This window comes from Symphalangus syndactylus, chromosome 23, assembly GCF_028878055.3.
Source record: "Symphalangus syndactylus isolate Jambi chromosome 23, NHGRI_mSymSyn1-v2.1_pri, whole genome shotgun sequence".
NCBI lineage: Eukaryota > Metazoa > Chordata > Mammalia > Primates > Hylobatidae > Symphalangus > Symphalangus syndactylus.
In genome coordinates, this window is record NC_072445.2 from 36,014,837 (window position 1) to 36,030,259 (window position 15,423).

Here is a 15,423-nt window from a genome sequence, read left to right on the forward strand (position 1 = left end):
GTCTGGCTCGCTCTGTCACCCAGGCTGGAGTGTAGTAACACCATCTCGGCCCACTGCAGCCTCCACTTCCCAGGTTCAAGCGAGATTGTCATGCCTAAGCCCCCCAAGTAGCTGGGAATACAGGCGTGCACCACCACGCCTGGCTAATTTTTGCGTTTTTTGTAGAGATGGGGCTTTGCCATGTTGGCCAGGCTGGCCGTGAACTCCTGACCTCAAGTGATCTGCCCACCTCAGTGCCCCCAAACACCTGGGATTACAGGCATGAGCCACCATGCCCAGCCTAATTTTTTTTTTTTTTTTTGTAGAGACAGGGTTTCACCATGTTGCCCAGGCTAGTCTTGAACTCCTGGGCTCAAGCAATCTGCCCGCCTCAGCCTCCCAAAGTGCTAGGATTATAGGCATGAGCCACCACACCTGGCCTCAAATGCTGTTAAATGTCTTTAGTTCATTTAATATTCTTATTTTTTAATCTTGTAGGAATAATAGCCCATATATCAAATTAAACTTTGTAGAACATGTGGCCTATTGGAAGTTGGTGGCTGAGTTACGTCTTTTATTCTCGTCTGCCACAGACAAGCAACTGTAGTTTGTTCCTAGATTAGGGAAAAAAGAAGTATTCCCCCTATTCACCACCATGGCTATGTGTGGACTTCATTCCTTGTCCTTCAGCTCTGTATCTAGTTGAATTGCTAACTAAGCATGGATCTGGAAAGGAAATATAGTAAGCAGGAACTGAGGAATTACTTTCTGTCTCTTGCCACTCAGCCTTCCCTGCTTCCTGTATCATTTGTGTGCCTGGTGAATTCTGCTTCCCGTCCAGCTGTGCTCTTTCCAAGCTCCAGTTCTGGCCATGCCCCTGCTCCCTTCTCCTTTGGGTCTTTAGTAGGTTAATGGCTCATGAGATATTAATTTTTTGTTTGAATAAGATAGCAGTAAAAATCAAATACAGTCTTGTGGCAGATAATTATGACAGTTATTTTAGAATTTTGTTGTTGTTGTTGTTGATTTAGGGATATGAACCTCCAGGGCTGCCAGAATGGGTATGGCATCATTATTTAGATGACCTAAGAGTGACCGACCTTGGCAGACCCCCTTGCTCCTGCCACCCGCTAAATCCTTACTCTATCCTTAGAATTCCTGTCTTAAAGAAGTTGAGAGTTAAGATAACAGGTCCTTTTAGCAGTTATCTTGGTGAGCAGAATTAAGAATTGTTGAGAATTTATATTGGTATCTTCTCTACTGAGATTTTCTCAGTAAAACACTATAGTGAATGAGTTTCCTGAAATTTTAAGCAGAGTGAGACGATTTTCTGAGTTGTTTTTTTTTTTTTTTTGTGACAGTCTTGCTGTCGCCCAGGCTGGAGTGCAGTGGCGCGATCTCGGCTGACTGCAGGCTCCGCCCCCCGGGGTTCACGCCATTCTCCTGCCTCAGCCTCCCGAGTAGCTGGGACTACAGGCGAGTTTTTTTTTTAAATACAAGTTGGGAGAAAAAAAGAGGCAACTTTCAGTTGACTTTGTACCTCTGACACACCTGTCTAGAGTCAGTGCGGTCTCATGGGAAAAGCTTCCAGCTGGGCGTTAGGAAGCCAGGGTTCCTGTCTTCCCTGTTCCTTGTGGTGTGTTAACATGAGTAAGCCACTAAATCTTACGTGCTTCTGTAAAAAGAAGTCTGTAGAGAGCCTATGTGATTCTATTCTTGTTCCTTCTGTAAAGAATGCAGGAACAAAAACCATAAAAGACTAATACCAACACAAAGAGACCCTTAGAGGCCTCCTTAAGATGGTAATTGGAAATACTAGGATAGAGCAATATACCTCTGGTAAAACATCTATAACATAATGTATTTAGTTGCCTACAAAACAAGAAACATTGGTTAGGCAATGTATAGTTTCGTGGGGTTTTTTTCCTTTTTTTTTTTTGAGATGGAATCTCACTCTGTAGCCCAAGCTGAAGTGCAGTGGCATGATCTTGGCTCACTGCAACGTCTGCCTCTGGGGCTCAAGTGATTCTCATGCCTCAGCCTCCCCAGTATCTGGGACTACAGGTGTGCACCACCACGCTTGGCTAATTTTTTGTGTTTTAGTAGAGACAGGGTTTCACCATGTTGCCCAGGGTGGTCTCGAACTCTTGAGCTCAGGTGATCCGCCTGCCTTATCCTCCCAAAGTGCTGGGATTACAGGCGTGAGCCACTGCGCCTGGACTATAGTTTTATACTTATATTTTATAGCAGTAGGTAGTTTATCAAAATGAAGAAAATAATATAAATGGACAGTAGCATAAATATTATTCATCGAACTCCCTTGATCCCTTATATTGTACCTCTCGCAAGGGAATAAATAGAAATATTTCAATGGAAAGTCATCCTAATTTGGGGATTCTAGTATGACTTCAGTATTTAACATAGAACTATAAGAGCCTATCTGTAAAAATCCCATTGAAAAGATAAACATATCATAAAATATGTAAACAAATTCAAGCTATACCTACACTTGCTTTGTATCTGTCTTTTGCTTTGTGTATGTCTGTTGCTTTTATCATACTTTTTTTCTTTTCTTTTTTTTTTTCTTTCTGAGACAGAGTTTTACTCTTGTTGCCCACGCTGGAGTGCAATGGCATGATCTCAGCTCACTGTGACCTCCGCCTCCCAGGTTCAAGCAATTCTCCTGCCTCAGCCTCCCAAGTAGCTGGGATTACAGGCATGTGCCACCACACCTGGCTAATTTTGTATTTTTAGTAGAAACGGAGTTTCACCATGTTGGCCAGGCTGGTTTTGAACTCCTGACCTCAAGAGATCCACCCGTTTTGGCCTCCCAACGTGCTGGGATTACAGGCGTGAGCTACCGTGCCTGGCCAGCCGTACCATCTTTTAAACTCTATTCTTTACTTTCTTCATCTAAGGTTATGATAATCATATATACTACATATATTATATATGATTATATAAGTATATATTATTATGTTGAGGATTAAGATAATGTACACCATCGCCTAGCATTCAGCCTAACAAATGGTAAGCACTCAGATGTTGATTATCATTGTGGCAGTGTTAGGGTTATTGACTAGTTTTATAATGGAATGGTAAAAGCTGTGTTATAACATCTTGGGTCCTGACTTCATCTGTTGACTATGCATGCATACAAACCTTTGAAACAATGCTCAACCATCTTGCTTAGCCCCAGGAAGTTGGGAAAGACAGAATCAATCTAAGGGAACTGATTATTACTACTGTGGAATATGTTACAGAAATTAGAGTGAAGAGGTGATGGTTTCCCTAACTAGGTTTTCTTAACTAAATATTACCGGTTGTGAATTATTAGAACTGGTCATAGCCCATTTAAAAAGAAGCTGAATTAAGAATGAGGATTTTCATACATACTTCTATAATAGGGGTTCTATTCTTTTACCCTCCTCCCCCCAGCAAATATGTTTTCTCTAAAATGGAAGAGGGCAGTAGATTTGGAGGATGAAAGAATGATTTCTACCCTTTTTTTTTTTTTTTTTTTTTTTGAGACAGAGTCTCGCTCTGTCACCCAGGCTGGAGTACAGTGGTGTGATCTCCGCTCACTACAACCTCCGCCTCCCAGGTTCAAGTGATTCTCTTGTCTCAGCCTCCCAAGTAGCTGGGACTACAGGTGCATACCACCATGCCTGGCTAATTTTTGTATTTTTAGTAGAGATGGGGTTTCACCATGTTGGCCACGATGGTCTTGATCTCCTGACCTCATGATCCACCTACCTTGGCCTCCCCTAAAAAGTATTTTTATGTCCTTTTGTAGTCACTTTCCCTCCTGGACCCTGAGCCCCAGGCAGTCACTAACTTGGTTTCTGTTACTATAATTTTGCCTTTTGTAGAATTTCATATAAACAGAATCTTGTATTATCTTTGGTGTTTGACTTCTTTCACTTAACATAATGACTTTGGGATTCATGCACGCTGAATTCCTGAGAAGTATTCCACAATTTGGGAATGCCACAGTTTGTTCACCCATTCAAAAATAGGACATTTGGTTGTTTGCAATTTGGGGCTATTCAGTTTTTCATATCTTTACTGACACGTAGTATTGTCGATCTTTTTAACTTCAGCCATTCTAGTAAGTATGAAGTAGTATCTCACCTTGGTTTTTGTTTGCATTTCCCTGATGACTGGTGATGATTGAGGGTCTCTCTTCTTGTGCCTAGTTGGCATTTGTATGTTTTCTTTTGTAAAGTGTCTGTTCAGATCTTCTACCCATTTTAAAACATCAGTTGTTTGTCTTACTGAGTTGTACTTAAAAGGACAAGCACTTTGGCAAATATGATCTCCCAGTCTATCTTGCCTTTTTATTTTCTTAATTGGTCTTTGGAAAAGTAAAAGTTTTTACTTCTGATGAAGTCAGCTTTATCAGTTTTTTCTTTTATGGTTTGGTTACCTACTGTTATTAACCATCTTTGGTTTGATGTGATTTTTTTTTACTATATTACAGACTAAGGTACAGAGAAGCTTGGTAAATTGCCCACGGCTATACAGTAAGTGGCAGAGCCAGGATTCCAATCCAGGTAGTCTTTCTTAAGTTATGAAACATAGCCCAGGCCGGGCACGGTGGCTCACGCCTGTAATCCCAGCACTTTGGTAGTCGAGGCGGGCGGATCACGAGGTCAGGAGATCGAGACCATCCTGGCTAACATGGTGAAACCCCGTCTCTACTAAAAATACAAAAAGTTAGCTGGGGAGGTGGCGGGCATCTGTAGTCCCAGCTACTCGGGAGGCTGAGGCAGGAGAATGGCGTGAACCCCGGGGGGCGGAGCCTGCAGTGAGCTGAAATCGCGCCACTGCACTCCAGCCTGGGCAACAGCGAGACTCTGTCTCAAAAAAAAAAAAAAAATAGACCAAACCAGGTACAGAAATGAAGTAGGTCCTGGTTAGCAGTATTTATCGAGTGCCTGATATACAGTAGAAATTTTTCTTTTTTTTTTTTGAGACAGAGTCTTGCTCTCGCTCAGGCTGGAGTGCAGTGGCACGATCTCGGCTCACTGCAACCTCTGCCTCCCGGGTTTAAGTGATTATCCTGCCTCAGCCTCCTGAGTAGCTGGGATTACAGGCATGCACCACCATGCCTGGCTAATTTTTATATTTTTAGTAGAGACGGGGTTTCACCACGTTGGCCAGGATGATCTCAATCTCCTGACCTCATGATCCGCCCGTCTTGGCCTCCCAAAGTGCTGGTATTACAGAGGTGAGCCACTGCACCCAGCCACAGTAGACATTTCTTACCAGTAATGATATGTCATAGTTAATAAGGTTTATCAAAAGCACTGGCGCTTATGTTTGCTCACCCGCACGCTCTCTCTCTCTCTCCCTCTCTCTCTTCCTCCTCCCTCCTTCTCTCTCTCTTTCTCTCCAGAGACTTGCTCTGTTATCAGGGCCGGAATGCAATGGCGCCATCATAACTCACTGCAGCATTGAACTCCTAGGCTTCAGTGATCCTCCTGCCTCAGCCTCCCAGAGTGCTGGGATTACAAGCATGAGTCACTACACTCAGCCAATATATTCTTAATATCTGTTTACTTTTTTTTACATGCAGTTTAGGAGCATTCAGGAGATTTGTAAGGAAACTTTTAGGCTAAAATATTTGATTTTTCTAATTGTCCCCAAAAGTGTGAGCCAGAAAGACAGCAAACTTTAAGAAAGTACTTACTTTGGTTTTTCCTGGTACTTTGCAATAGAAGAGGAATGCTTCCAATTTCCACTGCTGAGTGGATATCAGGGAGGAGCTGATTTAGGCTGTGGAAAGCTGAGCAAATTTCTCACTCCATTTAAATTCGATATTACATCATGCCTTTGTTCTTTTTTTGAGTACAATGTTGTGGTGCTATAGTTCTTTGCAAAGAGTAATTAAAACATGACCCCTGCCTTCAAGTAGGTAACAATTTAGTCTGGCAGAGTTGATCCTTAAGGCTGTCCCAGGACAGATATGCTACCATATCTGTTTTCTTTCCCTGTTTTTTTTTTTTAAATTATAAGCCATGAAGGTGGGGAGAGATTATCCTGTGATTAGTTCTCTTAGTAGTTAGAGAAATGACAAAAATACAATGTAACATAAGATATGAACACTTTAAAAGAGTCTTAAACATAAATTACTGTAATCTCAGCAGTTTGGGAGGCCAAGGCAGGAGGATCAGTTGAACCCACGAGTTCAAGACCAGCCTGGACAACAGGGTGAAACCCCATCTCTATAAAAAATACAAAAATTAGCCAGGTGTGGTGGTGCACGCCTATAGTCCCAGCTTACTCAGGAGGCTGAGATGGGAGGATCACTGGAGCCCAGGAGATCAAGGCTGCAGTGAGCTATGATCACACGCCTTCACTCCAGCCTGGGTGACAGAGCGAGACACTGACTCAAAACAAAATACATAAATTAATTTGTTTAATTTATGGTTAGTTACTGTTGGTAGGGAGTAGGGGTGATTATTAGAGCCCTTTTATAGCTATTTTAAAATAAAACTAGGCCAGGTGTGGTGGCTCATGCCTGTAATGCTGGCACTTTGGGAGGCTGAGGCAGGCAGATCACCCGAGTTTAGAAGTTCAAGACCAGCCTGGCCAACATAGTGAAACCCCGTCTCTACTACAAATACAAAAATTAGCCAGTGTGGTGGCACGCGCCTGTAGTCCCAGCTACTAGGGAGGCTGAGGCAGGAGAATCACTTGAGCCCGGGAGTGGAGGTTGCAGTAAGCCAAGATTGTGCCATTGCACTCCAGCCTGGGTGACAGAGCGAGACTCCGTCTCAAAAAAACAAAAACAAAACCTAAAATATATGAGGAAAAAGTATACAGGAAACATAATTTGCTTTATTTAGTATAAAAAGAAGAAAGGATGTCTGTATTATCTATTATATGAGGTTTTTCTTATTTTTAACATAAAAATTAGCAGAATATGCAAGTAGTTAAAATAGAGATCAGAAATTGGTACTAAGTCCTAGGAATCCCTCAAGGAAGGTGAAGCAGGAATGAATCAGATGCATTTTTATTACCTGAAGCTTATTAGTGATTAACCTTAAGTGTTTGTCAACTTTTATATTTTGAAAGGAAATCTTTTACAGTTAAAATATTTACCCTTCTTGTTCTCCTTTTCTACTCCCATATGAAAAAGTAATTTTTTTTCTGTATGATATGGTGTAGCTTTCATCCTATAGTGTGTTCAAGATGCTCATATTCAAATGTAAATGTACATTTAAAAGGTATTGATTTTTCAACAAGGGTGCCAAGACCATTCAGTGGGAGAAAGAACAGTCTTTTCAACAAATGCTGTTGGAAAAGCTAGATACCCACATGTAAAAGAATGAAATTGGGTCCTTATCTTACACCATCTGCAAAAATTAACTCAAAATGGATCAAAGACCTAAACGCAAGATCTAAACCTATAAAACTCCCATAAGAATATGGAGGAAGGCCGGGCACAGTGGCTCACACCTATAATGCCAGCACTTTGGGAGGCTGAGGCGGGCAGATCACCTGAGGTTAGGAATTCAAGACCAGCCCTTACCAATATGGTGAAACCCCGTCTCTACTTAAAAAAAAAAAAAAAAAAAAAAACTAGCTGGGCATGGTGGCGCATGCCTGTAATCCCAGCTACTTGGGAGGCAGAGACAGGAGAATCACTTGAACCCGGGAGGCAGAGGTTGCAGTGAGCCAAGATCACACCATTGCACTCCAGCCTAGGCAACAAGAACAAAACTATGTCTCAAAAAAAAGAAAAAAGAAAAGATAAAGCATATGGAGGAAAGGCTTCATGACATTGGATTTTGCAGTGGTTTCTTGGCATGACATCAAAAGTACAGGCAACAAAAGTAAAACAATTAAACATAAATTACTGTACATCATAAATTAAACATAAATTAGAATACATCAAAATTAAAAACTTTTGTGCATCAAACAGTAACAGAATGAAAGGCAGCCTATAGAATGGGAGAAAAATGTTTGCAAATCTTATATCTGATAAGGGGTTAATACCCAGAATACAAAAACAACTCCTATAACTCAACAAAAACAACAAAATAGCCCAATTTAAAAATGGGTAAAGGACCAGTTGCAATGGCCATAGCTGTAATCCCAGCATTTTGGGAGACCTAGGTGGGAGGATCACTTAGAGGCCAGGAGTTCAAGAACAGTCTGGGCAACATAGCGATACCCTGTCTCTAAAAACTTTTTAAAAACTGGGCAAAGGACTTGAAATTTCTCCAGAGAAGATATAAAAATGGACAACAAGCATATGAAAAGATGTTCAACATCACTAATCATTAGGGAAATGCAAGTCAAAACCACAGTGAAGTATCACCCTTATACCAGTTAGAATGGGTACTATTAAAAAAAGAGAAAACAACAAGTGTTGATGAGGATGTAGAGAAATTGGAACGCTTATGCACTGTTGGTGGGAATGTAAAATAGTGCAGCTGCTGTGGAAAACGGTATGGAAGTTCCTGAAAAAATTAAAAATAGTTACCATGTTGATCTAGCAATTCTACTCGTGGGCATATAACCAACAGAATTGAAAGCAGGGTCCTGAAGAGATATTTGTACCCTCATATTTGTAGCAGCATTATTAACAGCAACCAAAAGGTGGAAGCAACTCAAGTGTCCTTCAATAGATGAATAGATAAACAAAATGTGATATAAACGTACAGTGGAATATTTACGTTTTAAAGAAAAATTCTGGCAGGTGCTACAACATGAATGAACCTTGAGGGCGTTATACTAAGTGAAGTAATCCAGTGACAAAAAGACAAGTACTGTCTGATTCCACTTATATAAGTTATCTATCTAGAGTAGTCAAATTCATAAAAACAAAGTAGAATAGAAGTTGCCAAAGATTAGGGAAGGAGGAAATGTTTAATGGGTATAAAATTTTAGTTTTGCAAGACGAAAAAGTTCTGGAGATTGGTTGCACAACAATGTGAATATACTTAAAAATAGTGAACTGTGCACTTTAAAATAGCTAAGGTGGTAAATTCTTTTTTTTTCCCCACGATTAAGCGTTGTTTTTTTTTTTAACTCAAGGAGAAAACATTAGTCAGAATGTTCTGAAGTGGTCACTATAGTCTTTACTGTAAATGAAAGTGTTAAGTGATTAAAATGTTGTATCTTAAAATATGTTATATAATTTTTTAAAACCAGAAAAAAGTGTAACATTACAGAAGGAAGAAAAAGTATAATGCATTGCTTTTATACTGGGTTTTGTACGCTTTTAAACTTTTTCACCTGCCTATAGTTACATACATATAAAAAGCGTTTAAATTGAGTAATAGCTATATTACACATTTGTATACATATACTTGTTTTATATTTTATTACAAATGGAATAAGACTCCTGAAATTGATAAATTGTGTATAAGCTAGTAAAATTGAAGCCCAGATCAAGTGTAAGAATAAACTGACGTGTCCAGGCACGGTGGCTCACGCCTGTAATCCCAGCACTTTGGGAGGCCGAGGCAGGCAGATCACGAGGTCAGGAGATCAAGACCATCCTGGCTAACATGATGAAACTCCGTCTCTACTAAAAATACAAAAAATTAGCCAGGCATGGTGGTGGGCGCCTGTAGTCCCAGCTACTTGGGAGGCTGAGGCAGGAGAATGGCGTAAACCCGGGAAGCGGAGCTTGTGGTGAGCAGAGATTATGCCACTGCACCCCAGCCTGGGTGACAAAGTGAGACTCTGTCTCAAAAAAAATAAATAAATAAATAAATTGACATTATATATTCTTGGTGTTTTTTGTTTTGTTTTTTGTTTTTTTTTTTTTGAGATGGAGTCTTGCTCTGTCACCCAGGCTGGAGTGCAGTGGCGCGATCTCGGCTCACTGAAAGCTCCGCCTCCCGGGTTCACGCCATTCTCCTGCCTCAGCCTCCCAAGTAGCTGGGACTACAGGTGCCCACCACCACGCCTGGCTAATTTTTTGTATTTTTAGTAGAGACGGAGTTTCATCATGTTAGCCAGGATGGTCTCGATCTCCTGACCTCGTGATCTGCCCGCCTCGGCCTCCCAAAGTGCTGGGATTACAGGCGTGAGCCACCGCACCCAGCCAGGCAAAATTTTGAAGTATTTTTGTTTTGTCTCACTTGAACACAGTCTCAGAGTGACCTTGTCTCATGTTGATATTTTGCGAGGTTGTTTATGTCCCACAGGAGAATAATGTGGCCTCCCTATGATCCCTAGGCCAGCGTCAGACAGCACTGAGGTCCAGCTGTAAGTGTTCAAGCAGTTTCCAGATGTTGGGGTGGCTACTTTTTCTTTCTCAAACTGTTGTTAAGAATCAGTTGAAGCCAGGTGCCTGTAGTCTCAGCCACTCAGAAGCTGAGGTGGGAGGATCACTTGAGCTAGGAGTTTGAGTCCAGCCTGAGCAACATAGCAAGACCCTGTCTCTTAAAAAGGAAAAAAACTGGGCTGATGCAATGGCTCACACCTGTAATCCCAGAACTTTGGAAAGCTGAAGCAGGAGTATCACTTGAGGCTAGGAGTTCAAGACCAACCTGGGCAATGTAGCAAGACTCCATATCTACAGAAAAGCATGGTGGTATTCACCTGTAGTCCTAGCTACTAGGGAGGCAGAGGCAGGAGGTTCTCTTGAGCCCAGGAGTTCAAGACCAGCCTGGGCAACATGGTGAGACTTTGTCTCCAAAAAAAAAAAAGAAGAAGAAGAAAATTAGCCTAATGTGGTGATACATGTCTGTAGTCCCAGCTACTTGGGAGGCTACGGTGGGAGGACTGCTTGAGCCTGGGAGGTTGAGGCTGCAGTAAGCTATACTCACACCACTGCACTCTAGTCTGTGTGACAGAGCAAGACCCTGTCTCTTAAAAAAAAAAAAAAAAGTAGCCATTTCATAAAGACAGTTGGGCAATAACTATCAAATTTAAAATGCATATCATCTTTGCACTTCCAGGAAATTACCCTCCAAATATATTTATCCAAAGTAGGCAAACATACACGGACAAGTAGTCTCATTAGATTACTGTTGGTAATATATGCATCAATAGAAGATTGTAGTATTATACACCCATTAAGAATGAGGTAGGTCTATTTGCATTTATTATGATGATGATGTCTTTCCTTTATCAAATACATATTATGTGCCGGGCACCGTGCCATGCATTTGATGTGTTTTATCTAATAATTCTTTTTTATTTTTTATTTTTTGAGACGGAGTCTTGCTCTTTTGCCCGGGCTGGAGTGCAGTGGTGCGATCTCAGCTCACTGAAAGCTGTGCCTCCCGGGTTCACGCCATTCTCCTGCCTCAGCCTCCCGAGTAGCTGGGACTACAGGCGCCCGCCACCATGCCTGGCTGATTTTTCGTATTTTTAGTGGAGATGGGGTTTCACCATGTTAGCCAGGGTGGTCTCGATCTCCTAACCTCGTGATCCGCCCGCCTCGGCCTCCCAAAGTGCTGCGATTACAGGCGTGAGCCACCGCGCCCGGCCTTATCTAATAATTCTTAAAACAAGTATTAATATATGGCAAGTACTGTTATTATTTACATTTTGCAGGTGAGGAGACAAAGCACAGAGATTAAATAACTTGCACAAGTTTACACAGATAGTAAAGGGCAAACTTGGTATTCAAATCCATGTATTCTGAAGTTAGAGTATGCTGCATTTTTGACCTCTAAAATATACATCCTCCTTTCTACTGATGGAGAAAGAGGATGAAGATATATAATAAATGAAAAAGTAGTTCAGAACTGAATGTCTAGTTTGCTGTCATTTGTATTTTAAATTTTTTTAAAAAGTGACAGCACACAGTAGGATACCAAAGAAACGTAACAGTGACTCATAAGGAGCAGATGGATGGCCTTTCAGCTTTACTTGCCATCTCTTTCATGGATGTTTTAATAATAGGCATGTATTACTTGATTTTTTTTTTTTTTGAGACGGAGTCTCGCTCTGTCATCTAGTCTGGAGTGCAGTGACATAATCATTGCTCACCGTAGCCTCTTACTCCTAGGCTCAAGCTATTCTCCTGTATTAACCTCCAAAGTAGCTGGAGCTACAAGCATATGCCACCATGCCGCACTAATTTTTAAAATTTTTGTAGAGATGGAGTTTCACTATGTTGCCCTGGCCGGTCTTAAAACTCTTGGGCTCAAGTGGATGCTCCTGCTTGGCCTTCCAAAATGCTGAGATGACAGGTATGAGCCACTATTCCTGGCCACTTACATATATTTTTAACTGAAATAAATGTAGCTGACATTTTGAAAAGTTGTAATATTTAATGAAGATTAAGCTAAAGTCATGAATGACAGATAGTTTATCTATCCCTGCTTACATACTGTTATGTAGGGTTTCCCTTGTCCTAATATCCTACCACCAGCTCACTTCAAATTCACTTCCTCTGGGGTTCATCTCTTATCTGATCCTACTTTGAATACTTACATTTTTGTTTTTTGAGACAGGTCAGGGTCTCCACTCTGCTGACCAGGCTGGAGTGCAGTGGCATGATCTCAGCTCACTGCAACCTCGACCTCCTGGACTCAAGCAGTCCTCCCTCCTCAGCCTGCTGAGTAGCTGGCAAGCACCACCACGCCTGGCTCATTTTTTAAATATTTTTTTTGTGGAGATGGGGTTTCACCATGTTGCCTGGGCTGGTCTCAAACTCCTGAGTTCAAGGGATCTGCCCGCCTTGGCTTCCCAAAGTGCTGGGATTACAGGCGTGAGCCAACGTGCCCAGCCCCCAGATACTTAATATTTTTGATTGACAGAGTACTTCATTTGTAATTTAGCCTTTTTTTTTTTTTTTTTTTGAGACAAGAGTCTTGCTGTGTCTCCCAGGCTGGAGTGCAGTAGCATAATCTCTACTCACTGCAACCTCTACCTCCCAGGTTCAAGCGATTCTCCTGCCTCAGCCTCCCAAGTAGCTGGGATTACAGGCACGCACTACCATGCCTGGCTAATTTTTGTATTTTTAGTAGAGAGGGGGTTTCACCATGTTGGCCAGGCTTGAATTCCTGGCTTCAAGTGATCCGCCCGCCTTGACCTCCCGAACTGCTGGGATTACAGGCGTGAGCCACCATGCCCCACCAAAATGTAATTTAGCCTTTTAAATTGCCTAAATTTTCTATTGTTTCCGAAAGGACTTGATACTGCTTACAGTAAGATAATGATGCACATCATAGGAACTATAAAAACATTGAGATTACAATTATATAGCCTAATATAGTTCTACAATTGAGCAGTAAATTTAACTTAGTTTCCTGGAAGTAGGCAAAAAATAAAATATTTTAAGTTCTGTAGTTGTGGTTTGACAAAAAGACACATATGTTTTTGTTTAAAGGAACATTTTTCTGATTCTAAATTTTGAGAAGAAATGTGTTTCATGGAGCCTTTTATGCAATTTATACTGTTCTGGTTACTTCTTGTTTTGTTGTTTTTTTGTCTACCCAACTAAATTATAAGCTTCCTTAGGACAAACTCTATTTTTCAATACTATTTTTGTTCTATCTCTGCCTAGAAAATGTGCGCTTATTATAGTTGAAATGATAAATTAAGCAACAATTGCAACATAGCCATATTTCATGGATAATGTTACCACCAGTTTTCAAAGACTTAATTTTTGAGTAGTTGAGGAATTTATACTACTTTCATCCCTTTCAGCAGGGAATCCTTTTTGAGACAGGGTCTCACTCTGTCACCCAGGCTAGAGTGCAGTGGCATAATCATGACTCACTGAAGCCTCAACCTCCTGGGCTCCCAGACTCAAGCAGTCCTCCCACCACAGCCTCTGGAGTAGCTGGGACTACAGGTGTGCACCATACCCAGCTGTGTTCTTTGGGGTTTTTTTTTTGTTGTTTTTCTTTTAAGAGATGAGGTCTTGCTGTGTTGCCCAGGCTGGTCTCAAACTCCTGGACTCAAGCAGTCCTCCCACCTCAGACTCCCAAAGTGCTGGGCCGGTCAACAGGGAATGTTTTATGATAGCCTTCAAAAAAAAATTATTTATTTGTATGTAGCACTCTGTCATCTTGTAGCCCATGCTTTCTAGCTGAGTATGTAGTATGAAAAACTGGAAATTTGAACTTTTGTTTTATGAAAGTTAAATCTTTTTAAATAGGGCTTATAACTTTCAACTACCTTTTCCTTTCTCTTAGGCCAAGTCATCAAGGCATGGGACATTGGGGTGGCTACCATGAAGAAAGGAGAGATATGCCATTTACTGTGCAAACCAGAATATGCATATGGCTCGGCTGGCAGTCTCCCTAAAATTCCCTCGAATGCAACTCTCTTTTTTGAGGCAAGTATGTGTGTGATGTTGCCTTGTCAGCATCTGCTCTACAATAGGAATGACTTTGAAGCAACAGGCAGTGGGAAAAGGAGCTAAGCTTGCTATAGAGAATCAGATCCAACTTACTTATTTTGGAGCATGGCTTCTTGAATTGTTTCCCACAAACCCAAGGGTGCGTGTGCCAGTGCTTTCTTAGAAACGTGTTTCTAGCACAAAAAGGTCATATCCAAATAAACAAAAGACACTACACTGAGAAATAAAGATTCTGGTCCATGGTGTGAGTGTGACATATTCACACTGACCAGAGTACAGGATGGAAATGTTGGCGATAAATGTTGAAATATACCTATGTCAAGTTGCAGGGTATTTACATATTATAAAAATTTATATGTCACAGATCTTACTTCTCTAGAAGCCGTTGGTGGTGATAAAACATTATTCATCCTGTGTTGAATTACATATATTTGGCAAAACTTGATTTTTAAGAACCACCCCAGCTAGGTAAAATACACCTTTAATCAGTCGTAGGCCACATTCATGAGATTTATTCTTACATTTTGAGAAGGGAACTCCATAAACCCAGGATGGGAAAGTTGTGGCATCAAACAAAATAGTTCTACACCAGCACCTTGTAGCTCTGGGTTTTTGCCCACAAGGTAGTTTTCCTAGTATTTCCTATCTTTGCACTGCAGTCCCTTAGGATATAGTTCTAGACATTATCATTACATGAAATTCTTTCCAAATATGGAAAAGTATAGTGGTTTTTTTTTTTTTTTGCTACTTTTCCAATAATTAAGATGCATAGATGAATGTATATATTTTAAAACAGCTTTATTTTGTAAAATGAAATAATTGGTTGCCCTTGACTTCACATATGTTAATTTGGCTTTATTTGGTCTTTTCTCAGCTGAATTCCTTTTTTCTTTCTAGATTGAGCTCCTTGATTTCAAAGGAGAGGATTTATTTGAAGATGGAGGCATTATCCGGAGAACCAAACGGAAAGGAGAGGGATATTCAAATCCAAACGAAGGAGCAACAGTAGAAAGTAAGTATTAAAGTAAGAGGGAACTAGTCCTTAAAAATTGGGCCATTTATGTGGACGAAATGGAGACTTTAAAAAAAAAAATGTTTATAGAAATGAATATATCGGCTGAGCACAGTGACTCATGCCTGTAATCCCAGCACTT

At 40.9% G+C, this 15,423-nt stretch overlaps 1 protein-coding gene across 3 annotated transcripts in view; it reads left to right on the forward strand.

Annotated features, from left to right (window-relative positions):
• Positions 1-15,423, forward strand: part of FKBP5 (FKBP prolyl isomerase 5) — a 117,459-nt gene that overhangs the window by 56,743 nt on the left and 45,293 nt on the right. For all 3 annotated transcript variants that reach the window (XM_055264470.2, XM_055264471.2, XM_055264472.2), the window contains 2 exons: positions 14,103-14,245; positions 15,167-15,281. In XM_055264470.2, the coding sequence (XP_055120445.1) occupies positions 14,103-14,245; positions 15,167-15,281 (258 nt within the window). The remainder of the gene's footprint in view (positions 1-14,102; positions 14,246-15,166; positions 15,282-15,423) is intronic.